The following is a 27,994-nucleotide window of genomic DNA, read 5'->3' as shown; positions in this document are numbered from 1 at the left end:
GGCGTGTTGGCTTATTTCACCTGGTATTTGACTGAGGAATGGGCCTTCCTGCGAATGTGTACTAGGTGGTCCTACAAAAGCTGACTACATCCTGCTCCCCTTGCCCACATTAGTCAAGATGTGGCCAAGTGCAAAATAATGTGATAATGTGTATTTCTGTTTTTAGTGCAATGTTATTTTTGTTCTGCCATGTCTTTTCCATTTTGTTCAGTACTAATAAACATGTGACGCATTTAATGTACTTTTCTGCAGCTATATAACTGTTTTTTGGTATGGCTGTCAATAAAACAATCTTAGCATTTTATTCTATTTTTCAGGTATTTTACATGTCATTGTTCTTGCCATTCCAGTGAATTTTCCTTTTCTTTAGTTGTCACGATTATGCCATACACGTCATTCAGTTTTGTGCAATATCTCAGTCACTATATCACAAGCCCTAGTGCGCATATCAGAAGCTCTTCTACACTTTGGTGAGTAGGGCATTATATGAAATTATTTTTTATATGTGTACACATGAAACTGCCTTTGCGTTTTCTTGAGTTTTATTTCTTTTTGTGCTATTTCACTGTCGGTGAACCTGTGTGTTGTTTAATAGTCATGTAGATGTCATGCATTGTTCACTTTTGTTCATTTTCTGAGTGGAATTTATATGTGTTCTGGCATATGCTGGCATACTCAAAGTGTGGACAACGCCGCGTGCGTGCAAACGCATAAAGAACCTATGGCGCGCCACGCGCCGCTTCACACAGCGCCAATGTCTGGCGTAGCGGGCGCGCGCGATAACAAACGTACGCTCCGCGGACACGCCAAAAGAAAGCAAAAGTAAATGTGCGACGGGCATGGAGAAGAATGTAAAGGAAGCGTAGCGGTCGTCATAATAAAAACGAAAAGAAAAAACAAAGAGCGCTAGTGGCGCTAGGGTGAGGAGGCACCGCGCGGCTGCTGTTCCTGTTGCCATTACAACGTAAACAATCGTATACGCTGTCGTTTTGCCATAGCATCGAGCTCCCGCTAGGGCCGTAACTGAAGGGGATCTTGGCGCAAGCGTGGAAAGAGCGTCTGCTTAAAAACAGCCAATGGCACCGATGCGGAGATTCACCTCTGGGGCCGAGCGCGCGTGCACTAGTTTCTCTCCGGCTCTGTAATGGGTAGGCCTCACGTCATACGTACTCCTTGGGAGCCGGCAGCTTTCGATTAGCAGCGCCGCAAGGAGAACTGGGAACGAGATCGTCTACGCCGTTTCCATCCTGCACCCCAAACACAACAACAGACTCGTGCAGCCGAGCCCAAGCAGCAACTGCGTACCGAGGATACGGCAGCGTACCAAGCCATCGTACAAGCAACCGTCAGGATTAACCCAGAGGTGAACACCGAGGCCACACGTTACAGCTTCGCTCGTTAACCATGCGCGCTTTGACGGCCGCCTGAAAATAATTAAAACCACAGCAGCTATTAACACAAAAAGTCATTGTTTTCATATTTATCTCTCGGCTCTGCAACTTTTACGTTAAAGCTCTTGCATTTAAATAAAAAAATACTGGGACGTGGACTTGTTTATCTTTTACAGGAAAGCAATTTTTACCGTTTAACAAATGTTATCGCTCAGCGCAGGCCGCGCCCACATGTATCGGAAGTTTTTTAAATGTTACCGATGGTTCTATTGTCACGGAAACCTGTGTAATGGGATTGCACATGCGACGCGAATTGTGTAGAACTTTCTGGAAGACACACGAGCACCACCTCTGGAACCTTCAATGACGCGTGTATAAAAACCGACGTGCTTGACGGGCAGATGAGATATCACTTTGTTTTCAGTGTAACTTGATTTTTTGGGCACAAATTCGCCCAATAAAACGTTAGTTTCGTCATTCACGGATTTTACGCTGTGTTATTTACCGTAACTTCTACGTGACTTCATTGCGGCCCCCGCAAAACTGCGATCCAAGCCCGAAACTCGAGGACAACACCAACGTCGCCAGCGAAGAGCGAGCTCACCGTCAGCAGCAAGGAGTGCTACCAGAACCTGAGAAGACCACAGGGACCAAGCCGAAGTCAGCAACTCCATTGCCTGCCCGAGCATCGCCCATTCTGCTGCAACAACCTCGGGTACCATCAACCTCCCATGGATATGAAGATGGGATCTGAAGATCTGATGAGTCGGAAGACCCAGAAACCTGGCTGAAGACCTATAAACGAATCACGACTTTCAACAAGTGGTCGTCCACAACAAGCTGCGGCATGCATACAACAAGCTGCGGCATGTATACTTCACCTTAAAAGATGCCACCAGAACGTGGTCTGAGAACGGGGAGTCGAACCTGACAAAATAGGACCTGTTCCGTAGCGGATTCCTTCGGACATTTACGAACGTCGTGCGCAAAAAATGGGCCCAAGCTATGCTAGAAGCCCGAGTACAACTACCTAACGAGACCATAGCGATCTTCACAGATATGACGCACCTGTTTCACCAGGCGGACCCGATGTGCCCGATGAGAAGACAATTCGGTTCCTCGTGCTTGCGATAAAGCAAAAGCTCTTCGCCGGATTGATACGCAACGCGCCCAGGACTGTTGCTGAATATGTTTCCGAAGCCCCAACAATTGAGATGACGCTCGATATGCGGATAAAGCGGTATAACCGCCGAAACTACACCGACGTTCAAGCACTCGGCAGTGACGACATGCGAGAGACCATCAGAGTGGTATTTCGCGAGGAACTGCAGAAGCTCTTCCTAAGGTCGCAGCATCGAGGGGCCTCAATCGCCGACATCGTCAAAAAAGAGGTTCAGCGATCACGTGGCGTTTCGGAAGTGCGACCAACGTCACCGCATCCCCAGCCGGAAGCACCGTCGCCCGCCGCCATATTCACCGTCCGCGCCCGCAGCAGGGCCACGTGACCCCGCGATTCCTTCGCCAGATGCCACCACGTCACCCACCTGTCGGCCAGCGAAACGTCCCCAGGAGGACAGATATTTGGCGCACCCCCGACCACCACCGCCCCCAAATTGAAGAAACCAGCAATGCATTTGTGCTCTCAGATTCTGCCGCATTTACCCCGATTACCATAGCTACCGCACTAAATTTCGACATAAATTCAAGTTTCCCCGTGAGTAAACAGCTCAGAAAGCTTCTCCGACGATACAAAGACTGTTTTTCGAAGTCATCGAGGATTCGACGAACCCGAGTTGCAAAGCATCGCATAATAACGGAAGAGTGCGCTCGACCATACCGTCAGAGCCCTTACCGAGTTTCGACACGAGAACGTGAAACTTTAAGGCAACAATTCGACGAAATGCTGCGCGAAGAGATCATACAGCCGGCAAAGAAAACGGTCGGAATCTCCTGTAGTCTTGGTTAAGAAAAAGGATGGAAGCCTTCGTCTCTGCGTCGATTATCGTCGAGAGAACAAGATTGCGAAGAAGGGCGTATGCACCCTCCCACGGATAGACGACGCATTGAATCGGCTCTGCAACGCTAAATACTTCTCGTCGACGGATCTCAAGACGGGCTACTGGCACAGATCGCGAAAAGACCGCCTTCATCACGCCAGATTGCTTCTTTGAGTTCAAGCTGATCCCATTCGGACTCTACTTGGCGCCTGCAACGTTCCAACGCGTCATGGACACGCTCTTATCAGGGTTGAAGTGGCACACCTGCCTTGTTCACATGGATGACGTGGTCGTCTTCCCTGAAAATTTCGCCGATCACCTTAGGCTGTTTGCGACAGTACAAGAGGCCATCAAGCCATCAAGGCTCACTCTGAAGCCGGAAAATGCCGCTTCGCTTACGATGTCCTTCTGTCTCTGGGCCACGTCATCAGCAAATCTGGAGCCCACCCCAACATGCAGAAGAACGCTGCCATTGCAAAGTTCCAGAAGCCCATCGACAAGAAGGGACTGCGTAGATTGCTTGACATGAGTGCCTACTACAGGCGCTATGTCAAGGACTTTTCACGCATGGCTGAGCTGCGGACACATCTGACTAAATATGGTGTCTAGTTCAAGTGGGAAACGTCACAGGGCGACGCATTTCAAGAACTCAAACGACGCATGCAGTCGCCACTGGTACTTCCGCAAATAGACGAGGGCGCCGATACAAAAATCCAAACTGACGCCAGTAGCCGACGCGTCAGTGCCGTCCTAGTCCCGAGGAAATATGGACTTGAACGGGTGATATGCTAGCCGGTCCCTCTCAAAAGCGAAGGGCAATTATTCCACGACCGAGAAGGAATGACTTGCCATCATTGGGGCTACAGCGAAAATCCCCCTTACCTAAATGGCAGGCCATTCAAAGTCGTCGGCCACCAACGCGTTGTGTTGGCTAGCAAATTTGAAGGAACCTTCCTGCCGGCGCATGTGCTGCATCCTCACGTTTCGTGTCTGACGCAGCCCAAGGCTCATTTTTGAACATACTGATCTTGTAAGGGTGTATTTTGGATATGTTGCCTTGCTAACTGATATCTTAAGGCCGTTGCACATGCCCCACCATCCCGCGATGCTTTTATAGGTAACCCTAGATATAATACTTCTAAGCCTTAGCAATAAAAATCACTGTGCCGTGAGGAGAACGTAAATAATAGTACTGCGAGAAATACGTTTTAGGAAGCTTCGGATTGTCAATGCTAATGCTGCGCCGCAATCTGCCTAACCGGGAAATAAAAGATTTCCCGTGTTAGTGCCTTCACTCGTAGCCTACCCGCTTCACCACAAACAGCCGACCTAAATAATATCAACAAAAACAACGCTAGCACAGGCCACCCGCTAATAAGCCGGTGGCTTACGCATTCGCGCGTGCATGCGCAATCATGGTAACATCCGAGTGTTTAACCCTATTAAGACGTCCATGTGTATCGGTTCTCACGCGTCACTCTATGACGTAAACCTAAACATTTATTGCGATAGCCATTATATCGACATTCCAGGCGCATTTTGGCCACCGTCCTGATGTTCCGTACAAAGCCGAAGTGCGATAGCATCCTGGTCGAGTGCCGTAAGCTGTGGGCACGAGGAAAGCATGCGACAGTCAGCCGACGATAGTGACGCGATCTCGTGCTCGCAAGGAAGGAATCGTGCCATCTTCCGTCGCCCCCAAGGCTACGTGAGATTTGGGAAGGGGGCTTTCTACGTTGACGGCGGCTGCCTATGCTGTGGTTGAGCGCGGCCGGACGAGCCCTATCTTGAAAGCGATCTGCGACGGGTACAGGTGTTGAGGCTCGCCGAGGGCTGATAGCTTCGTGCGTGCTGTGTTCTCGTTAGCTAGAGAAGGAAAGAGATAAAGGGATGAGAAAGGCAGGGAGGTTAACCGGCAGATAGGTACCCAGTTTGCCACCCTTCACGGGGAACGGGGTAAGGAGTCGAGTGAGATGTGTTCGTGTATGCCTGAGGAAGCACGACATCATGCTTCTAAATTTAGCATGCGAGACACCGCCGATTAAACTATGCTTAATTCGCATAGCGGTTTCATAATTTTCTATACCAATCAATGCTTCGCCTTTCCGAAGAACTGCGACTTCTTTATTGCACCCACGCGACCATCCTCATCTCACGTCTCATACACGACGGTCGATGAACACATAGCTGTTTGTTCGGGTCTTCCTTTCATTATCAATGATATGCCATGTACTCATCAAGCACTTTTTTTTGCAGGTTTGTCTAGGAGTCCACAAACGGAGTTTCGATGATGTCTCGAAGGCCTTTCATGCCTTAAGCTTCATCGAAAAGTATCATGTTGTAGAGAACAACTGCCAGACGTGGGTAGTGGCTCTCCTTGAAGAACTTAAGCTTCCGCTTCCCGAAGAAGTTAGGACAATAGCCAAGACGGTAAGTAGCGCTCTGCTCCCGAAGCACTTCTCCAATGAAAAATTACGCGATCTTGAAGGTCGAGCTCGAGTGGGTGAAATCACAACCTTCAATTTCTCTGAAAATACTGCACCTAGCCTAATATCAACTAAAAGAGACAATGTGCATTTCAAGCACCCATACCTATCATGAGGAGTCGGTTACATGAGTGGTTAAGGGAAATTGCGACTGATATAAGAACAGACTTCATCATGTGTAAGACATCATGCGTAAGACGACCGCACTTGTCTATAATGCCCCAATGATTTCTTTGCAGATTCAGGAGATATTCTCTCGCAACGGCAAAGGAAAAGGATACGACTTTGTTGTACAAAAAGTTCGAAGTTCTTATGAATGTTTAATGAGGCACCGCGAAGAAAGTGCTCCAGAAGAGATGAAAGAGGACTACACCAGTGTTGAGGACGACAACAGGAATAATGAGAGCAGAATTTGCCTTCTCGATCTGGCTCCGCCTGAACAGAGATAGGGAAAGGATGCAAAGAAACGCAAGGAGGCCAAGGAGGGGCAATTCCGGTTGGCTATCTTGCACGGGCACAAGGAGTAAGGGGATAGAAAAAGAAAGAAAGCAGTAGCGGGAGCAAGAAAGATAGCATACCCATGAATTCTGGACATGCGCTCAGTTCCCGTTTTCGGCACCACCAGACCTATCGACCTTAATGTCTTGAAATTCGCGCTAACACGTATGCCATGACATACAACTAAAGAAAACACAATAAAATGAAGCACGCCCTGAAACTGTTGCTTCACCTCGGTACTTGAAAACGAGCGCGCTTATGCATCAGCCTTATCTTGAAGACGACCTGCTACTTGCTCGACTGGAAATGAATCGACGGTTTTGCGAGAGACTTCGGCCAGACAGCTCGTCGGCATTCCAGATGAGATGTCTGGCCGAAATGACGGCTACCGCAAAGCTTCCGGTGGGTTTCCTTTCTTAACAGTTTTTTCATATTATTTGTGCATTGCTGCCGCCGCGGGCTTGCGTATAGTCAGCGTTATGTTTCGTGGATTTCCTATTGAAGCGGTGTGATGTATTAAGAGGAAGCTTTAGCTCGGGTCTATCTTCGATGCCGGCTCCTCAGATCCATGTAAAACGCATGAATAATTTTATGAGTAAACCGCTCAGCTGATCTGAATGAGAATTGTTGCATTTAATGGAGAAAGGTAAATAACAGTGATTGGCGCAATAATTTGGTTTAGGTCATGGCAGTATTGACAAGAATTGTCACAAATCGGTAAATCTGAAAAAAAAAAAGTGCGAAGTTTACAAATCCGTTAGTTAGCATCGAAAACAGATATCGCTTCTCTATAAACTGCATCCCTTGGAGCATCTCAATCGAACAAATTTGAGGTGTAAATTTATGACTAAGTAAAATCTTTACAATTCTTGTAAACGTTTCGGAGAGATTTCGTAGGTTACGTCGGTCACCTGACAGAGGACCCGGTAAGGAACGGAGTAGCGGAACACCAGTTCTTTCGAGAGGCCGAAGCGGAGGGTGGGAGATCACAGAAGGACAAGATCGCCGGCGTCGCGGTGACTAAAGTCATCAATACATTTCTGCTTGTCCTGAGCTGAACAAAGGCGATGGGGAGCAACTTGGCGTGTTTCTTGGGCTCGAGCAGTCACATCGCTGCTATACTGAGACACGAACTCCTCAGCCATAGGTATCCAAAATCAAGAGGCTGACAGATAGAATAGCACACTGTGCTATAAAGGTTATAAACAGGGTGCCTCAAAAAGGCTGGCCCACGTTTCGATAGGAGGACCTATCTTCGTCAAAGGCGGCCTCGTCATCCTCGGCATGCTAGTTTTAAAGGGTTAGTGCAGTGACGTCACGTGCGGTTGTTGTCGGTGGCGGCTGGTTGTAAAGGGAGAAGCTTCAAAGAGAATGAGCGCTGTCGCCTGACGTATGTGAGTGTGGTTCCCAAGACGAGGGGACAAGAGCGGCAGAGTGAAATGTCGGAAGAAAAGGAAAGAAAGAAAAGGCGAGAAAGAAAAGAAGGGGGGACCCCTAAAAAAACAAACAAGGAAAGAAAAAAAGTGGCATAGGGGGGGGGGGGGGGGAGGAAGCGAAAGGTTAAGGAGCATTCAGGGGTGTCGTTGGTTGCATCTTTTTGTGGCTTTAGAAGAGGTGGTCAGGCGGTCAGTGCGCGACTAACAAAAAAAGACACAGAAGGTCATCATTTGAAAGAACGACTTTAGTAGCGTAGCAGCAATACGAGCAATTTTGAAAGAGTTAAGACGGCGACAAGGGGTCTGGGGTGCAATGCATGGGGTAAGTGGAAGACAGCGGCCTGGTCTTTCAAGGGACGCTAGCCCCAGTAGCTTAACGTAGGTGTCGTTAGGGCGGTATACAGACATGGCGATACCCTGTGTTGCTGAGGCGCCGAAAAAGGTATAATGGCGTCTGGGACTTTGGAGTGTGTTGGTAAGGGTGTTTCAAAAAAATATAAAACTAAAAAACAGGCAACCCACCCCCCCAAAAAGAGGGGGGTGGCGGAACCGAAACCGGAATAAATACAGGAGGTTGACGTGCACAGAAGCGGACGGGGGCAGGTGTATTTGGGAAAAGGGGGTCGTACAGTTGATATGAACGTAAAAACATGAGAGTATATTAAAGTGAGTAGTAGGCAGGAAAGGAATTTTGAAATGGAGGTATAGGTGAGGTTAAGAATTAAGGTTACCTGATGACATGATGTTTTGAGCATTGGTTGATGATATGGGAATTTCAGATTTAAGTTACCGCTTTTAAAGATTCTAAGTTGCCATGTGGCAAGTTAATTCGCGTCGGGTGTAGGCAATTAAACGTATATGAGGTATGATTCCGTTCGAGGTGAACGGAAATTTGTTTGTAAGATATATAGCCTTGCTTTGTCGAATATATGACTATGTTCATTAAAGTGGCTGGTTACTGCTTTTGGTAAATTGTGCTTTGTATCCGCGCGGTGGCCGTTGAGTCTTGTATGAATTTGTTGTCCAGTCTCACCTATGCATTGTTTGCTACAAGCGGCACATTCTAGACCGTAGACTACGTTGCTTGATGTGCAGGTGAAACCCCAGTTTACCTTGTGTAAGTAATTTGATGCAGTACTTTTTACTGTGGTAGCGGATTGAATATGTTTGCATGTAGGGCACCTGGGGCGGCCGTAGGGACCGATTCGCAACTTCGTCTTTGTCCTTAGTTTGACATGCACAAGAATATCTTTAAAATTTGTGTTGAGTCTGTAGGCTACTCAAGGCTGGGTCGGGATAAATCTTATTACCTAAATCAATTTACCTAAAGCAGTAGCCAGCCACTTTAATGAACATGGTCATATATTCGACGAAGCAATTCTCTATATTTTACAAACAAATTCCCGTTCACCTCGCGAGAGCAAATATACGAAATCATACCTCATATACAAGTTTAATTGCCTGCACCCGACGCGAATAAACTTGCCACGTGGCAACTTAGAATCTTTAAAAGCGGTAACACAAATGTTAAATTCTCATATCATCAACCAAGGCACAAACCGCATTATGCCATCAGCTAACCTTAATTCTTAACCTCACCTATTCCTCCATTTTGAAATGTTTTCCTGCCTACAACTCAATTTATTATAGTTTTTGATGTTTTTACGTTTATGTCAATTGTACGACTCCCTTTTCTCATGTACACCAGCCCCCGCCTGCTTCTGCGCACGTCACCCTCCTGTATTCATTCCGATTTCGGTTCCCGCCCCAAGTTTTTTTCGTTTTGTCTGTTCTTTTTGTTATATATTTTTTGAAACATCGTTACCAACCCACTCCAAAGTCCCAGATGCCATTATATCTTTTTTCGGCGCCTCAGGCACGCAGGGTATCGCGATTTTTGTATACCGCCGTAACGACATCTATGTTGAGCCACTGGGGCTAACGTCCCTTGAAAGGAAAGACCATGCTCCTTGGCTTCCAGCTACCCCATGTATTACACCCCAGACCCCTTGTCGCCGTCTTAACTCTTTCAAAATTGCTCGATGCATGCTGCTGCGCTACTAAAGGCACTCTTTCAACTGATGCACTTTTGGACCTTTTTGTTACTCGCCCACTGAAAGCCTGACCGGCTCTTCTAAAGCCAGAAAAACAAGCCGCCAACGACACCCTTGAATGCTCTTTTAACCTCTCGCTTCTTTAACAGGGAGAGGCGGACTAGTTGGTGGTCGATATTGGAATGCATAATGTAACCGCGCAAACGACAACGGACGAGGAAAGAAGCACACAGGACCCGCGCGGACCTGTGTGTTTCTTTCCTCGTCCGTTGTCGTTTGCGCGGTTACATTATGCATTACGCTCCCGCTATTGTCCCCTCGCCTTAGGAACCAGGCTCACAGACGTCAGGCGACAGCACTCATTCTCTTTCAAGTCTCTCCCTTTACAACCAGCCGCCACCTACAACAACCGCACATGACGTCACTGCACTAACCCTTTAAAACTAACATGTCGAGGATGACGAGGCCGCCTTTGACGAAGATAGGTCATCCTATCGAAACGTCGGCTAGCCTTTTTGAAGCACCTTATCCCTATCTACAGCCATAGGTAGTATTTTATTCAACGGCAATCCGAGATCTCTGCCATACAAGTAATAAAATGACGAGTGAGCTGCAATGTGGTGGTGTGATGAATCGTACGCGGATGTGATATCCTAATCGCGATGATTACCAGAAACATATATGGAGAGCTTGCCCTTTATTGTTTGACTGGGCCGCTCCGTAAGACAGTTCGTCTGCATGGTATGCAGTACCAAGATGGTGTTTAAGCCAGAAGATGCTGAGTTGGTGCTGCGGTGAAGCAACTGGTAATTTCTTTCGTTTTCCTGGTGTCATCAACATCCACCAACTGTGTCGATATCGAATCAGTGCGTGATTTCAACTTATAATTCATCAATATTTAAAGTATCTGTCATCAATTTCTTGTTTGAAAAACAAAGAAACATGGCTACAAGAAGAGGAAAGGCGAAAGGTGGTAAGTGCTACGCACAGGTTTAAGTTCTTAAGTGCTTTGAATTCTTACGAATCCTTCTATCTTTATTTGTTTAACAGCGACACAATCAAGTTACGCTTGAATTTTGTAAGTGCGACCCCACCGTATGATTAGGTAATCATTACTCATTGTTCAGCTGTTCACTCTTGATTGAGTTATCTATACAGAAATAAGAGAATGGCCAATATATTGTTAGAGCACCCTGTGACCTTGACGCCGTAACTAATTGGTATAGCAGATGGCGCATGAAAACAAACGCTAAACAATGTAAATTTGTGCACGTGTCAAGGGTTACGTCAAGTTCTTTATTCATACATGAACCACAGCGCCATTATAGCATTTTTGCATGCACCAAACATCAACATTGTTGAGGTACACCACATCCGCAGGAAGTGAATTCCAAGCGACAACATTTATTAGAAAAAAAAAGTACATTCCAAGTGATCAGACCTGGAAGTACAGGATCTAAGTTGAAGTGAATAAACTTTCTGCGAGATAACAACATGCGTGGCCTTCTCATGAGCATACTTCCGTTTGATTATGGAAAGTTGAATAAAGCAACTTCAGTCGTAGCCTACTTCGTCATTCAAAAAAAGGGATAACACTAAGTTCTTTTTTCATTGCTGTTACACTCACAAAACGGCCGTATGTTCCCAAGACATACCTTGCCGCGACAGATTGGATTTTCCTAATGCATTAATATGCACACCGCAAAACTGATCCCACACCAGGCAAGCATACTGCAGAACTGGTAAGAGAGACAGAGAGAAATAAACTATATTGCTAGACCAGGCTTCTTGAGCCCAAAGGTGGGTGGCCTCCTCAGTCCAGATAGCCATGGCTCGCTGCCGCCGCCCGAGCCCTGTTTAGCAACCGTAGCTGGCTGTCAGGGTCTTGCGTCACCAGCAGAGCATCCCTCTGGTCTTCCTATTCTTCCTCTGAGTTCGCTTCTTCCAGCATGTTGTCGGCTGGTGGTGATGATGACGGTGGTACTTCGCGGTCATTCCTGCACTCCAGCACCATATGGCGCAAGGTGTTGGGCTTGTCCGGCGGGCAGAACTTGCCGTCTCACCCGTAGGTACCCGGATACATGGCGTGCAGCAGTGTTCCATGCGGGTAGGTTCCAGCCTGGAGTCTTCTCCAGGTTACCGCTTGGTCCCTACTCATCGTCTCGTGCGCAGGCGGATAGCGACGCCTCTGCTTCCTGTACTGCGCCAAGATATCGGAATACTTCTTGGACATCCGTTCATCATCCTCGTCACAGTCGTTGGTCCGTGTTCTCTGCGTGTCGGAGATGGCTCGGCGTGTAAGATCTCGAGCCGTGGCGTGTGCCGCCTGGTTCCCCGTGAGAGACTCGTGTCCTGGCTTCCAGAGGATTTGTGCGGTTTCTATCTCGGTGTTGGTCAAGATCTGAAGCGCTGCCTTTCCGATGCTTCCGTTCATATATCTTCTAAATGCTTCTTGCGAGTCTGTCACCACGGTAACCAGGCTCTTCTTGTACGTTGCGATGGCCAGGGCCCAGCTCTTCTGCTGTGCTCGCGTCCTTGGCACGTATGGATGTGGCTGTAAGTTGTTCGCCCTTCTCATCGACCAAGCTGATAGCAAATCGGTCGTTTGTTCTGCACGCAGCTGCGTCCGTGTATCTCACATTTTCTTCTTTGCTGTTAGTGCGTTCCAGTATGTGCTTGAGCACCTGTATTATCGCCTGTCTCCTTTCCTTGTTGTACTCGGGATGCATGTTTCTGGGAATGGTACTTATGTGTAGCTTGTCTCTGATCTCGTGTGGGATACGCTCAGGTAGGTGCCTCTCATCCTCGACTTGGTAGCCCAGATCTTGGAGCAGGGCTGTTCCCGTTTTTGTTAGCTTTAGTCTCTCCAGTTGGTTGACGTTGTGCGCTTCCACGAGCTCTTCCCATGTGTTGTGAACTCCCATTTTGCGTAGTTTTACTGTGGACGTGGACGGGGACAGGCCCAACGCAATTTTGTAAGATTTTCTGATGAGGGCGTTTATTTGCCTTGTTGACTGTTCTTCATGTCAACGTATGGGGTCCCGTAGGTGACAATGCTCGTGAGTAGCGCTTGTATCATTCTCGTGCAGTCTTCCTCCTTGAGTCCCTGCCTTTTGCTCGTCACTCTTTTGATAAGGTGGGTTATTTGTTGCACTGTTCTCAGAATTTTTTCCAACTCTGCTCCCCCAGCCCTGTCCTTTTGAATCAGGAGTCCGAGGATGCGGAGCGTCGTTACCTGCGGAATCATGATGCCTCCTACCTTTACTTCCGGGTCTGGTAGCTGGTGCGGTTGTCGGCCTTTTGTGCGCTATCTTAGCACCAAGAGCTCTGACTTTTCTGGTGCGCACGTCAGTCCACATGATTCCAGGTACTTCTCCGTTGTGTCAACCGCTTCTTGCTGTTTACCTGTCGACCCTCGCGTAGTTGATATGGTGAGGTCGTCACCATATATTGCGTGATCAATCCCTTCTATTTGCTTCAGTTGTTTGGGTAGCGAGCTGATCGCCAGATTGAATAGCATCGGCGAAATGACGGAGCCTTGTGGCCTTCCCTTTCGCGGTATGTCGAATTCCTCAGAGCGTAAGTTGCCTATCCCAACTGTGGCAATCCGTTCTTTCAGAAAAGCTTTGACGTAATTATATATATATATTTTCCCGCAGTTACATACGTTGAGGTGTTGCAGTATGGCTTCGTGTGACGCATTGTCAAAAGCCCCTTTCACGTCAAGTGCGAGGATGGCTCTTTTGCTGTGCGTGTCCAGTTTGTCGATGACTTTTTCTTTGATCTGCAGTGACACGTCTTGGGTGGACAGGTGAGCTCTAAATCCGAACATAGTGTTTGGGACGTGTCCGTTGTCTTCGAGATGTTCCATCATATGGTTGTGCACCATGTGCTCATAGAGTTTTCCAGTACAAGAGGTGAGGGATATAGGTTGAAGGTTCTGCACGCTGATGGGTTTGCTGGGTTTAGGTACCATGGTTACCTCGGCACGTTTCCATTCCGGTGGTACTTTACCGTGTTCCCAGCACTCGTTGACGTATTTTAAGAGTGCGTCTACAGAGGATCCGTCAAGGTTCCCGAGTGTCTTGTTGTTTATTCTGTCGTACCTCGGCGCCGTGTTGCGGGGGAACTTGCTCAAAGCCCTCTCGATTTCTACTTCTGTGAAGGGCCGATCCAGTTCTATATTTGGGTTTCCCCGATACTCGTCAACGTGTGAATCTACAGGTACGTTCCGCTCTGTACCGAGGAACTTATCCTTCACTTCTTTGATGTCTTCCTCTTTCCTCGGGTGGTTGTGTAGGAGTCTCTGTACTTTATGTTTTGCGGCGTTCTTGTTCTCCTTCTTTGATAGGACAGTCTTGAGCACCGCCCAAGTGCGCTTGCTGCTTAAGGTCCCTTGAAGCTTGTTACATGTTTCGCGCCAGTTCTTTCTTTCAAGTTGAACCTGCGTTTATGGCATTTAGTCACAACTTTGCTGGTGTGTTAAAACAGCGTTTCGGACAAGGATCGGCGGTGAAGTCGCACTTCACTTCAGCAGCAAATTGTTTTGTACCCTCCCGACAGAGGGAAAATTACCGCAATTTTTTTCACAGTCACTTCGTGCAGACTCGTGTAGACGAGTGTAGTTCTGGGCAGAAGTTATGACGTTGTGTGCTGCACATGGCTCGCTAGGCTGTAGCTGAACACAGCAGCCTGCAGACAGGCATCTGTTTTTAGATGGTTGGTGATTAGCAGCTTGATCATATCACCTTGTGCCATGCCTGTTCATTCTTGTTCTTTTTCTTTCTCCCCTTATTTTCCTTTTCTGCTGGCGTGACGTATACACACATACGCATAACATACGCAGTAGAATAAACACTTGTGAGTCAGCGCTGTTTTTCACTCGCTCTCTATCATCGTCCCTTCCTTACGTTTCGCGCAGTTCATGAACTTAAGCACATGGGCCCAAACGTGCACTTCTGCCTTTACAATGGACTTTTCTACATTATACAAGAAGCACTTCAGCGCCACGGTACATCACACAAGGTGTGTGAGAACATTGCGCGCGCTCCCGAGTAGATATTCGAGCGTTGGTGGCATCAGGCTCAATTTTCTGGCATCATGAAGATTAAAAACAGCTGCCTGGCGAAAAACAATGCGTAAAAATATTTTAATGAACTGTATCAAATACAGGTATGAGCTATATCAATGAGCTATATCAAATGCAGGAATAGCGTCGTCGTGTGCGTTAGAGCTAAATGTACTGAAGTTTTAGGATGAGTGCATTGCGGCATATGTTTTGGCTGTCTAATGGTAACACATAAAGCAGGAACTACCGCGGTTTTGTAGCAATTAATGCTGACATTCGTATACAGTTAATTGAAATTAGAGCTTCGACCTATTGCCCGTGATGGAAGCTGCTCCAAACCAAACGGCTATAACGACGCACGAAATATTGGTTTATTAGGGCGAAAGCCTGCAGTGTCTCGTTGCAATGGCTCATACTCGAAAAAAAGCAGCGTCTTGTCCAGTGATACAAAAAAGTAGAAGAGTGATGCAAAAAAAGTAGACGAGCAGCACAGTAAATGTCAGCAGCTATGGCTCATAGCCCCCGTAAGCAAGCAAAGATGCAGTAGCTGAATATGAATGAAAAAACAAAAAAAAACAACGAAGAAAAGAAAGAAGAAACAGAAGAACGGAAGACAGAACAAAGAAAGCACGACGAAGAAAAAAACAAACAAGAAAGGAGAAATGAAGGAAACAAAAAACGAAAGAGCAAATGAAAGAGCAAACAAAAAAAAAAAGACCTTTAGCTAGTGCATTAGGGGCTCGCGTGTGTCGTTGAGGAGGTCGACCTACAGCGCCATACGTTTACTTCACACTGCGGCTCGTTATATCTTGCAAGAAATCTGACCCCTCCGATCGTATAACTTAAAGCATTACCACATGTGCAGCGGGCCTTTTCCTTCACGTGTTGCAGGAGCGTATCATGCCGCAGATATTTTCTATTTACCAGTAACCGGAAGTAGCCAGTTCTTCAATTTCCGGTATGTTGTAACCCTTTCGAGCATGTTTGAGGTAATATTTAAAGCGACTTTTAACTTTTCCCGGTGGCTTTTCTTGAAGGTATAACGACTGTTAGAATGTTATTGTTCCGCACAAGACCCGAGTGCATGTATACGAAATTTCCAGCATGATGTCGCATATTATAGAGCGAAAGAGCGTTATCTACTCGGAATGCGCGCGTGAAGCGAATACTTGCGCAGATTCCCGATCAATCTTGAGCGCCAGTGATTGCGCTGGAATTTACGATAACCTATGTCTGATTAAGCGATCCATTGACCTGCAAATCAGATTCCGGCGACCGCTGATAGTGCGCGCCGCTATCGTCGTGGTTCGAGCAGTACTCATTTTTCGGGGCACAAGCCCGCGAAATGTGGAGTTAGATTCGCGACTAACAATTTTGGAATTGTCTTTGCTCTTCACTATCCCTTCTACGTGACAGTAAAGACATGCTATATTTTCATTGAGTGTATACGGGTAAATGGACTATAGGCTTGTGCCCCGCTTGCGTTTGCTCTATTAACACGATATTTTATAAATCACAACCGAATTTTTCTTCTAAGAGATTGCAAAACAGAGGAAGCTGGATATTGGCATGATGTCTTAAGTGAAAAGAAAACTTGATTGCTTATATTCAGGTTTCAGCTGGCGGCAAAAAGAGAAATTGAACAAAAATACCCTCAGCATATTTAAAAGTATGTCGAGTTCAATATGATTAATTTAATTTAATTTTTTGCACGTTGATACCGACTAGAGGGTTAAAGAGGGAAAGATAAGCGAAAGAAAAGATACGAAAATAGTGAAGGTGTAGCCAGACTAGGCACACTCCAGGAGTAATGACCGCTAACAGTCGCAAGCGTTCGCATACAGTCTGCAGTCGCTTTTGAGAAGTGCAGCTGGTCTTTGTGGTCTTGAGCATCGATTAGTACTTAGGACACGTTCCCAAGACATGTTGTCGCGACAGCGGAGTTGTAATGCCCAGCACCTGTCGCTAAGAAATATGCAGCGCGAATGGCCAATGACGAATAGATGCCAAGAATGGTACTCAGGAAGCGTTTATTACCATGAACTGCAGGCGCTTATACTACTGCAATGCACAGATGTTGGCTGGTGACTGCAATCGTTTGCTGGCCGCATGACACACGTATACAGTGGAATTCAACTGGTTTCGCCAGCACCCGCTTCTGTTCTGTACATCCTTAATTGGTTCCTCGCCTGCTACCAGGACTCTTCTCTATTTTTTTTTCTTTTGATGTACCCCGCTCCTTAGGCAATGTGCTAAGACGTGCTTCCGCCAATGTTCAGTACTCTATTTTCTTTATAAATTCATTCATTCATTCATTGCTGCGGAAAATAGCATCTCTTCATCTCCATAATCACCCTCTCTATCACCTGAACACTCCCGTCGCAAAACGACGTTACGGTTGCATATGGCTGGGCGTCGCATTTACATTTTCTTAGGAATGACCAACAGCGCGGCGTGCAATGGGGTGACGGGAAAATAGAGCACTTCCTGTGCCACTTCTACACTGAATGCTTTGCTCCGTGAGCTACTATTTGCCGCCTCGACGGTAGACCGCTCTCTGGCGAACATAGCCTGGAAACTTGGCCTGCAGACTATCGTATGCAGAAGGCCAAAAAAAGGGGACCAACTGTGCTTGCTGAAAGCGGCTGTACTGTGTGTACGAACGCTTGTGACTGTTAGAAGTAACTCCTCTGCGAGTGTGTTCACTCTCGCTACCTCTTCATTCCTTTTTCCTTATGTGTGTTGTGTGCTATGCTTAGGAGAGCGTGTATGGACACACACACACACACACACACACATATATATATATATATATATATGTGTGTGTGTGTGTGTGTGTGTGTGTGTGTGTGTGTGTGTGTGTGTGTGTGTGTGTGTGTGTGTGTGTATGTGTGTGTGTGTGTGTTGTGTGTGGTGCAATGTGAACATGGTTTTAATCATGGATGCGGGACTTCAACGGGGTGCGACGCAATGCCTACGGCATTCCTGGCATTTACCACTTGATTGCCACTATAGTTTATACTCCCCATGTGTAAGCTAGCCAACCCGGTACGCCCATTGTGAATCCCTTTATCTCTTCCATTCTCGGTCCTTTTCTCTGTGATATGTTTTCTTTTGTCAATGACCTGCCTGGCATCTCTCCTAGGGCGAAGTACAAATTGAAAAATCCTAGCTGGGCTGGTGGTGGGCAGCTTTTTTCGGATTCGTGATACGTCAATTTAAAGTTCAGATTTCCTATCTAATCCCAAATGACAGCGATATAGGCGAGGTGAGTTACGGTAGCTCGTGCGTTTGGACTAAAGTTGCTCTTCGCACAGCACTTTTGTCTTTTGTGTGGTTGAGAACTGGAGTGCAAGACAGGAGGGTAACACGCCTTCCCGATTACAAAACATTCGGAATGACCCTTTGTTCGACGGTTGGACATATGTCAAGGGCCCACGATACGAACCACCGTCAAGTCGCCATCAGCTTGCGTTGGGGCAACTAAGATGAAAGGTTTTCAAGTGGATAAAGAGAGGGAGAGAACCAGAAGAGAGGAAAGGCAGGGAGGTTAACCAGACGGACGTCCGGCTTGCCACGCTGCACGGGGGGTAGGGGTACGGGGATGAAAATAGAGACAGAGAGGAGATAGGGATAGGATAGGATAGGATAGGATAGGATAGGAGGTAGGATTAGGATAGGAGGCAGGGATAGGAGCAGGATAGGATAGGACATTTGAAGGACCGCAGCGAACCTACAAGCGGTTGCCAAGACCTGTCCACTTGAGGTACTGCGCCAACGGTTTCGTGGCTTTCTGTGCCAGCGATACGTACTTTCTTGGTTCAAGGATCATCATTTCCGAAAATGGTCTAGAGTCCAGCCGCTTCAATGCTGCACGGAGGGCTTCGCGCTCGACGTCGTACTGAGGACACAGGCATAATATGTCTTCGATCATTTCAATAGTTCTACAAGAGTCGCACACGGGCGTATCCCCCATCCTTATGCGGACCGAGTAGGCCTTTGTAAATGCCACTCCGAGTCAGATAGGCTTTTAATTACCATATAGATGTTTTATTGACATTTTCATCCTTGCCATCAGGTGAAAGCTGACTAATAAGTATTTACGTTTTCTTTAATCTTGAGACTACGTGTTAATGTCCGAGTTGCTGGCTTTCGCAGCCTCTTTGATTATTATGTCAGTTGTAAATAGTAAAATATTTCTTTAAAAGCGTTAACATACGCGTAACTGAAGGCCAAGTCTATTCCGCACTATTCACTCATTGAAAATGTGGCACATCTATACTGCCACGTTGAAAAACCAGGCAATCAGAAAAGGGGGAGCCTCGAATCCAACTCATTATTAGACGAGTTTCCGATAAAAAATAAACACTCAAAGCACAGCTGCGGCTGCGCACAAAGTCGTACTTCGTCAGATTCTCATCTAGGTATCAAGGCATCGGTTCTTCAGACTTGAACGCTAGTACATTGGAGCACAATCACGCTCGCTCAAATATCATCCAGAATGTACGCCTGTACTCGCTTCACACGCACAATCTGATTAGATAAGGCGTTTTCGCTGTTGAATCAGTAACAACGTACAGGATATTTGAAATACATGCAGGGGCATCTTGAGCCGCGCGAAAACTTTGGCACAGTGGTTAGAAACTTAAGAAATCACAACTAAAGCAAACTGTACAGTTGCTTTAAAGATTGGCTGAAACATACAGCACGTAGTTGCAGAGGCCCCCAAGAGTTTACAGAGGTGCTGACACATCAAAACGGCCACTGCGTCGGAGCTCATACTTACCGTGGCTGTACGTATGTCAGCATTAACTGTCACAAAATAGTGGAATTTTTCTTCTTTAGGTCTTAACATTAGACAGTCAAAACATATACCGCAAAGCACTCATCCTAAAAGTTCAGTACATCTCGTTCTAACCCACACGTCCGCGCTGCTCCATTTGATACAATGTACTAAAAAAAATTATCTATTGCTTTCCTCCAGGCAACAGATTTTATTCTTAATGACGCCAAGAAACCAAGCCTGATGTCACCAACGCTCAAAAATCTAATCGGCAACGCCCACAATGCTCTCGCCCACCTTGCGCGATATACGGTAACACTGAGGTGCTTCTTGCATGATGTAGCAAATCTATTGTAAAAGCAGAAGTGCCCCGTTCGGCGCATTCGTACAATCTCATGAACTTTATTTGTGCCAAGGAAACTGCCCAAGCTTTCACACTTGCTTGATAACAAGCCGACTGCACTGTCGATACGCCGGATCTTTTAACTGCACCAAATAAAATTATAACATCAGTAAAATCTTGGTGACATCATTTTATAATTCGAGTGTTCAGATTGGTGATCTCTAGATACTAAGTTGAGACGTGTGGGTAAATAACGAAGCAACGGTAATTACCTTGGCAATAATTGATCTTAGGTGAATAACGCACATGTTACCTATCGCCGCAACAGGAACTTCAAAGACATGTTAGTGCACGCAAAAGTCAGCCAACACCATTCCCCCCGTAATAAAAGCATGTTGCCGCCCCAGGTGCAAAACCTGCAGACACCTTCAAAGTGACATTCAAATTAAAAGCACCCCAAATAGTTATACAAACGAAGTCAAATCTAGCATCACTTGTACAAGTTCGGATGTGATTTATATGCTTCAATGTTCTTTCTGTAAGGAACAATATATCGGTTAAACGGGACAATCAATGAACGTCAGATTAAACGTACTTTGTGCGGACACAGCTAAAAAGCTTCCCAAAGCCGCCGCCGAGCATTTCAGCCAACCTGGTCACAACCTTGATGAAGTTAAACTTTACATATTACAGTCAAATTTCCGTTTTGAACGAGAAAGAAAATACAGTGAATTATACCTTATGCATAAGTTCAAAAAATTGCAACTAATAGGCATAATCGTTTTAAAGGGAACTTAATAATCCATTCGCTATGCTAAATTTCAAGCTCTAGAGAACAACACTTAGTTTGGTTCTTTAGTGCATTTTTTTCTTTTTATTTTGTTCTTTACGTTTTCGTTTCCTTTATTCATTAATTTATACCAGTTCAGTATTTTCTTTTCATTTTCTTCTTTTCTTTTTCACGCCCACAGGTTTCAAGTTCCTCAAGCGGCACGTCGCACGACAATATTGCGCGCACTTGCGGGCTTCTTTCACGCTCACAAAAACACTTTTATGTAGCACGTGTTGAGCAACGGACGGTTGCAATGCGAGTTTTTCGTGTAGCTCTACAATTTTCTCTTTAAGAGTTTTCATCTAAATATAATATCTTATAGGTCGATGAATTAATGAAGACTAAATATATAATTAGGCGGTATGATAAAAACTCTGAGTATTTTCCAAGCGATGGCAAGTAATATTACCTTCGGTCTGACCGGCTACGTGGCATTTGCATATATTTAATGGTTGGCTCAAGTTACGTTAGACACCCTGTATATGCGCACAGGTATTTAGTTTAGGTTATTTCATTATGGGTATTACTTGCTGTTGAATTGACGCGATGTAATTATTGGTCTTTTTATTAAAGATCCTAATTGGCAATTTTCTGTGCTAAACTTAAGGCCTAGATTGGTCACTACGTTGCCACAAAAATACGCAAGTGTCCGTAAATCTCTTGCAATGTCCGCTAGTGGCACGTTGTCGCCATACATCAGTCCGCGGACCTCCTGAGCCATTTCTCAATTACTCATGCAGGATAAATCAAACCCTAATTCACTGTTTTCCAGTCGTCCAACGCCCCCGACGACAGCGCTACATCGAAGGGATTACGCATCCCGACATGCTGGGCGAGGCCAGTTTTCCCACCTCCCAATTGCAGCCACCATAACGCAGTGAGTTTGCGTTGCGTAGGTAAGCCCGAGGGAGTGGGATGGAATGCCGGCCGTGGTAGCCGCATTTCGACGACAGCGAAATGCAAGAACGCTAGTGTACCGTACATTGTGTGGAAGTTGAAAGAGCCCTCAGGCGGTCAAACCTATTCGGGAGCGCCCTCCCCCCCTTCCTACGACGTGCCTCGCAATTGTATGGTTTTTGCTCGTAAAACCGAAGAATTTATTATAATTCACCTTAGACAATAAATCTGCTTGCCCCTGAGCGCTCATCTACAATTTCACACCATCTGTTATGAATTACCGAAAAAAGTATCCAATGCTTATCCCCCAGACAGCTGTTATTAAGGTAAACAGCACTATTTGCCTATCCTCCAGCCATTTCGTGTCTGTATATCTATCTATCTATCTATCTATCTATCTATCTATCTATCTATCTATCTATCTATCTATCTATCTATCTATCTATCTATCTATCTGTCTATCTGTCTGTCTGTCTGTCTGTCTGTCTGTCTGTCTGTCTGTCTGTCTGTCTGTCTGTCTGTCCGTCTGTCCGTCTGTCGGTCTGTCTGTCTGTCGGTCTGTCGGTCTGTCTGTCTATAATCTTACGCCGACTCAGTGGCCGAACTAGTCTACCTGATTGGGCCATAGGTATGTGCTCGTTTCATTCCCAATGACGCCAGGAAACCACGGCTGTGGCCACGAACGCTCAGAAATCTAATCGGGAGCGCAGACAATGTTCCCGCACACCTTTTGTGATATACTGTGGCGCTGAGGTGTTCCTTGAATAATGTAGGAGAGTACATTGTAAAGACAGAGGTGCATGGTTGGGCACGTGGGTTCTAAGTTGATGAATTGCATCAAGAAAACCTGTCCAAGCATTCGCACGTGTTTTATCACAAACCTACTGTGCCATCAATATACAGTCGGTATCTTTAATGGCACCAAATTTCAAGAAATAGACGAATGTAAATCTTCCTGACATTATTGTTATCATTCAAGTGTTCAGACGGTTACCTCTAGATACGGGGCAAGTTAAGCAGTTGTGTGCCTAATTCGCGAAGCTATGTTAATGAAGTTTTAAATAATTGATGTTGGGTGGTTATAGCAAACGAGTAGCTTGGAGCCCGCCTTCGAGATCGTGTACCTCAGATAATATATGTTTATTAAACATGGTCCTCTCACAGCTAAGAACAAATATTTTGCAATTAGGCGCCCTGCGAAACCGGAACTAACGAGGGAAAAGATCGTGGGTAACATCGACCTGATCGCTTCGAGCCTTTTGTAATATCGTGATCAATGGTACGGCTCCTTGAGCACTTTCTTTTCGGCCAGACTACTGCCGATTTTTAAATCGAAAGCTTTACTGGCCGCAAACTTGCAATTTCGCCGTGGCGGTGCTCCGAGGAGGCACATGACGTCACAACGCGCGCCTCGCCGCGGATATTCCTCTTTCTCTCGCTCCCTAGTCACTACTGCACATGCGCCACTAGTAGCACCACGCAACAGGTGTTCCGCCGCCGCCGTGGGGTATGACGTCACACCGCGTTCCTCGTCGTTGCACTCGCCTCCGCTTGCTTCGCCAGCTGCGTCGCATGTCTGATGACATGCAGGAGGATTGAAAATGAGAGCTCGCGTGCGCCGCAACCACAGTTGAGGCGACAGTATAGACAGCGACAATTCTGTTAAGCATGAGGGGGCCTGGAATCGACATCGGAACGAAATGAAGAGGAAACGAATCGCCCAGGAAACAGACGAACACCGCGCCGACCGACTGACTAAACACCGCAACATAGCAAGACAGCCAGACTAACCTGGACTTGCAATCAAGATTAACCAAGGCCTTAGCTTTCGCTACGTATATCCTGGCATAGCCGAGCTAAGTCACTGCCAATTTTTATTCACATTGTTTTTCCGAAGGCATTTCGATGGGGGCGAAATGCGAAAACACCCGTGTACTTAGATTTAGGTGCACGTTACAGAACCCCAGGTGGTCGAAATTTCCGGAGTCCTCCACTACGGCGTGCCTCATAATCAGAAAGTGGTTTTGGCACGTAAAACCCCATAATTTAATTTTTTTCTGGAGGCAAGCAGTTTAAAGTTGAAGTGTCAATGTAGCAGCGGATGTGCGCTGCCGAAAGTTTGCTTGGTCACAGAAACGGTGCGCGATTCAATGATGGTGCAGATTTAGCACGTCATTGCCCCGAAGAAATGCGCTGCCGCCAATGGAAGCAAGATAACGAAGGTGAGCCGCTCAGCAACTTCTTACGAGGCCGTGCAGATCAAGGGCGGCTATACCGACGTCACAGGCGCGTTCTTTCGTTTTCGCTCTCAAAAGGGGTAATGCTACAAAAGCTATGTCATTCGTTCTTGCCTCATGGATATAAATACGGGTTTATACGTTCATTCCGGAATACGTTCATTCAATCACGCATCTACCAGGTGTCAGCGATCACCAAGTCATACAAGTCGACTACACGATTAAACCATTTTCACGGACAACTAGTAAACGTACCATCCGACTTTCTGATACCGGAAACTATACTGCCATAAATAATGAACTTCGCACATTCTTACCCCGTTTTCAGTCTGACTTTAATTGAAGATCTATCCGCGATAACTGGTACTTGTTTTGGACAAAAATTGAAGGTTTGGTTGACAGGTTTATTCCAAGCATAAATATAAGAACTAACCTCCTAAACCCTTGGTTCACAAATACACTCAAACGTCTTGAAAACAAAAAGGAGTGTATTTTCCGTTCAGCCAAGTTGCGGCCTAGTCAGAACGCTTGGGACAAGTATTATGCCACTGAAACAACGTACCTACAGAATGTGCGAGAAGCCAAACACTCTTTTTTTCATTATGACCTACCTAATATGTTGTCTACTAACCCCCGTAGGTTCTGGCAATTCATTAATCCCCAGAATACACGCACAATTCCCCTCACCGATGCATCAGGTGAAACTATCTGTGAATACGAATGCGCCAACATTTTTAACGCCGATTTACATCCGCGTTTACTAATGAAACCGGTACGGCTGTTTCTTCAAACCCCGCAATTATTCAGGCGACAATGCCTGCACTTGTATTTTCTTCAGAGGGGATATTGTCCCTAATAGAAAACTTAAAGTTTTCTTTCTCTGCTGGCATTGACAACATCAACGCTAAAATACTGCAGAACACCAAAGATACATGTTCATATCTGTTGTGCTTGTTATTCACTCAAACACTCCTCACAGGCCAACTACCCAAAGATTGGAAACAAGGGAAGGTCGTTCCAGTCTACAAATCCGGTAAGAACTCACCTTTAAATTACCGTCCCATTTCTCTAACTAGTATTCCCTGCAAAATCATGGAACGCGTCATCTATACTCACATTGCGGCATTTCTCGACTCGAATAACTTTTTCCAATTCTGCCCAGCGCGGGTTTCGCCGCGGTTACTCCTGCAAGACTCATCTTGCCGCTTTCTTACACGATCTGCACTCTAACCTTGATTGTAATCTTCAGTCTGACGTAATACTTTTAGATTTTGCTAAAGCCTTTGATAAACTTCCCCATAAACGTCTTCCGATAAAACTTTCCCGCTTAAATTTTCACTCCAATATACTAAAGTGGATTGAAAAATTCTTGACTAATCACAATTCGCCACCATTAATAATTGGAATTCTAATTCAGTCTCTGTAACATCAGGCGTCCCGCAGGGATCCGTGCTCGGCCCACTACTTTTCCTAATATACATAAATGATTTACCGTTAAACGTAACATCTAGCATACGTGTGTTCGTGGACGATTGCGTGATATATTGTGCTATTACTTCCACCGCCGACCAATCTTCTCTTCAAGGTGATCTTAATGCTGTTAAGGACTGGTGTAACGAGTGGCTAATGGAACATAACCACGTAAGTGTAAATATTTGTGCATTCACCGTCGCCGTTTCTTACGTAATCTCTGATGTTCCGGTGGAACTAGTTCATTCGTACAAGTATTTAGGAGTAACACTTTCGAGGGATCTTTCCTGGAATTCTCATGTTAGTAACCTAATATCATCTGCGATCAGGATGTTAGGATTTCTAAAACGCCATCTACATCATGCTCCTCAACATGTAAAATTATTAGCCAACCAATCATTTGTCAGGTCAAAACTAGAATTTGCATCGCCTATTTGGAATCCTCATCAATCATACCTAATTAATGATCTTGAATCTGTACAAAATCGCGCCGCTCGTTTCATCCACTCGTCATATTCCTTTGATATCAGCGTTTCCTCTTTAAAAACTGCATCCGCATTATCCCCCTTATCGCTGCGTCGTCGCATTGCCAGCTTATCTTTATTTCACAAATTCTTTCATAGCCCTATGCGCATCGCACCTTACATCCTTCCCCCTACACACACATATCACCGCACCAGCCATCAGCTACAGGTTGCCCGTCCACGCTCACAAAGTGTCACGTTTTCAAATTATTTTTTTCCTCGCACAGCTGCAGACTGGAACGGCCTTCCTAACGACGTTGCTGTCATTATGTGCCCATCGAAGTTCATCGAAAATGTAAAAAATTTCCTCTTATTGTGACTATGTATTTTTATTCTTGCCCCCCTTTATGTAACGTTCCATTTAATGGGGCCCTTAAGGTAATAAAATGAAATTAAATGAAATGATCTCCACATTGCGTTTATTTCCAAGCGTAGGTGTAAAAAGGAAAGTGTTCGCTCGCACCCACAGACACACACGATCCCTCTCCCTCGGACGAACACACACTCTCTCCCCCGTACGCGCGCAGACACACACGCACTATGTTTACTTCGCACTCATACAGACAGACGAATTCTGTCTCTCTGTTCCTTGCACCAGCACACACACATGAACACACAATACGCACACACATATATCCATGCGCACACAAACACGCACACATTTCTCCGCAGGCATGCATACTGAAACACGAACACGCACGGTCACACATGTACACATTCACACGCCCCTATGCGTGCACCGCAAGCACGCAAGCCCACACAAATATGCACTAACACGCGCGCACACGTACGCGCACGCGAAAACGCAGCCATGCACATATGCCACGAATACTCACACACGCACACACGCACTCGCATGCATGCAAACGCAAATACGGAGGAGCTCGCACGCGTGCACTCTCTCTCCGGCGTACGCACACAAACACACACAGCCACTTTCTCCCTGGCATGCATACACACACATCTTCTTTCTCGCACGCACACACACTCTCTTCCTCGCGCTCACACACGCACTCTCACTCTCTCACACGTATACACACACACACGCACACTCTCTTTGTCTCTCTCGCACACAAACACGCACTCTCCCTCGCAGGCATGCAAGCAAGCACTCTCTCTATCCCTCGTACGCGCACAAACGCGCGCACATTTGTTCGCGCGCGTGCATGCTGAAACAAGAACACAAACGTTGGCACACGTACACACGCGCCCACGCCTGCGCCGCAAGCGCGGGCACATGTGCACTAACCCGCACGTACACGCGCACGCACACATGCACACACGCCGCGAACACTCACACACGCACTCGCGCGCATGCAAACGCAAAGACGAAGGCAGACGCACGCACACACATACGCAAAGCCCGCACGCGCGTACACCCATACACAGGCACGCTCAAGGCGCGCGCACGCATAAACACTCTACTGTCTGGGCTGCCTCTCAAAAACCTGCACGTGCAGCCCGCATAACACTCGCTCTACCATTACCGTTTCAATGTCGCCTGTTGTGAATCGCTTTACGGTGCTGCTTCAAGCTGGGCGGGTGCAAACTAATTTTCTCCTGTCGTGTCACTTCACCGCCTCTGTAGGGCCTGCTTTAACGCATCACCAATGCTCCGCTTAAGTGCCAAAATGCGTATGTTGTTTGAAGAAACTACCCTCTTTTTGTAGTCAATTGAACTTTTTGATCTCTGGCCGATAATGTTGAACACAAGAATTTTCCTGATTGAGTTAAACTTCTGCATTGCCGTGAAGTTCCGAGGAGGATGTCCGTAATTCCCGGACATAAGAAACTCTGAAAAAATTCTCAACAACTCTTCCTAGGGCTGTGCTCTACTTTGTTTAGAATACATGATTAGCTGCGCGCAGTTTGGTTTCTGCCTTGAGTATTGATAAAGACTCTGGGTGTGAATTGTTTAATGAGAGTAACTTCACTACGCGTAAAGTGGAGCCCTATTTCGTTACGATCATATATGGGG

General features: G+C 46.3%; 1 protein-coding gene across 1 annotated transcript in view; it reads left to right on the top strand.

Annotated features, from left to right (window-relative positions):
- LOC126538866 (uncharacterized) overlaps nt 1-7,248 on the top strand; it is a 48,110-nt gene extending 40,862 nt beyond the window's left edge. Inside the window, exons 3-4 of the mRNA XM_050185590.2 lie at nt 5,645-5,818; nt 6,114-7,248. Coding sequence (XP_050041547.1) covers nt 5,645-5,818; nt 6,114-6,323 — 384 coding nt within the window. The 3' untranslated portion in view covers nt 6,324-7,248. The remainder of the gene's footprint in view (nt 1-5,644; nt 5,819-6,113) is intronic.
- Nucleotides 7,249-27,994: the final 20,746 nt, after the last annotated feature.

Source organism: Dermacentor andersoni, chromosome 8 (genome assembly GCF_023375885.2).
Source record: "Dermacentor andersoni chromosome 8, qqDerAnde1_hic_scaffold, whole genome shotgun sequence".
Classification (NCBI taxonomy): Eukaryota; Metazoa; Arthropoda; class Arachnida; order Ixodida; family Ixodidae; genus Dermacentor; species Dermacentor andersoni.
Note: the sequence above shows the minus strand (reverse complement) of the source record. Positions and strands in the feature narration are given on the sequence as shown.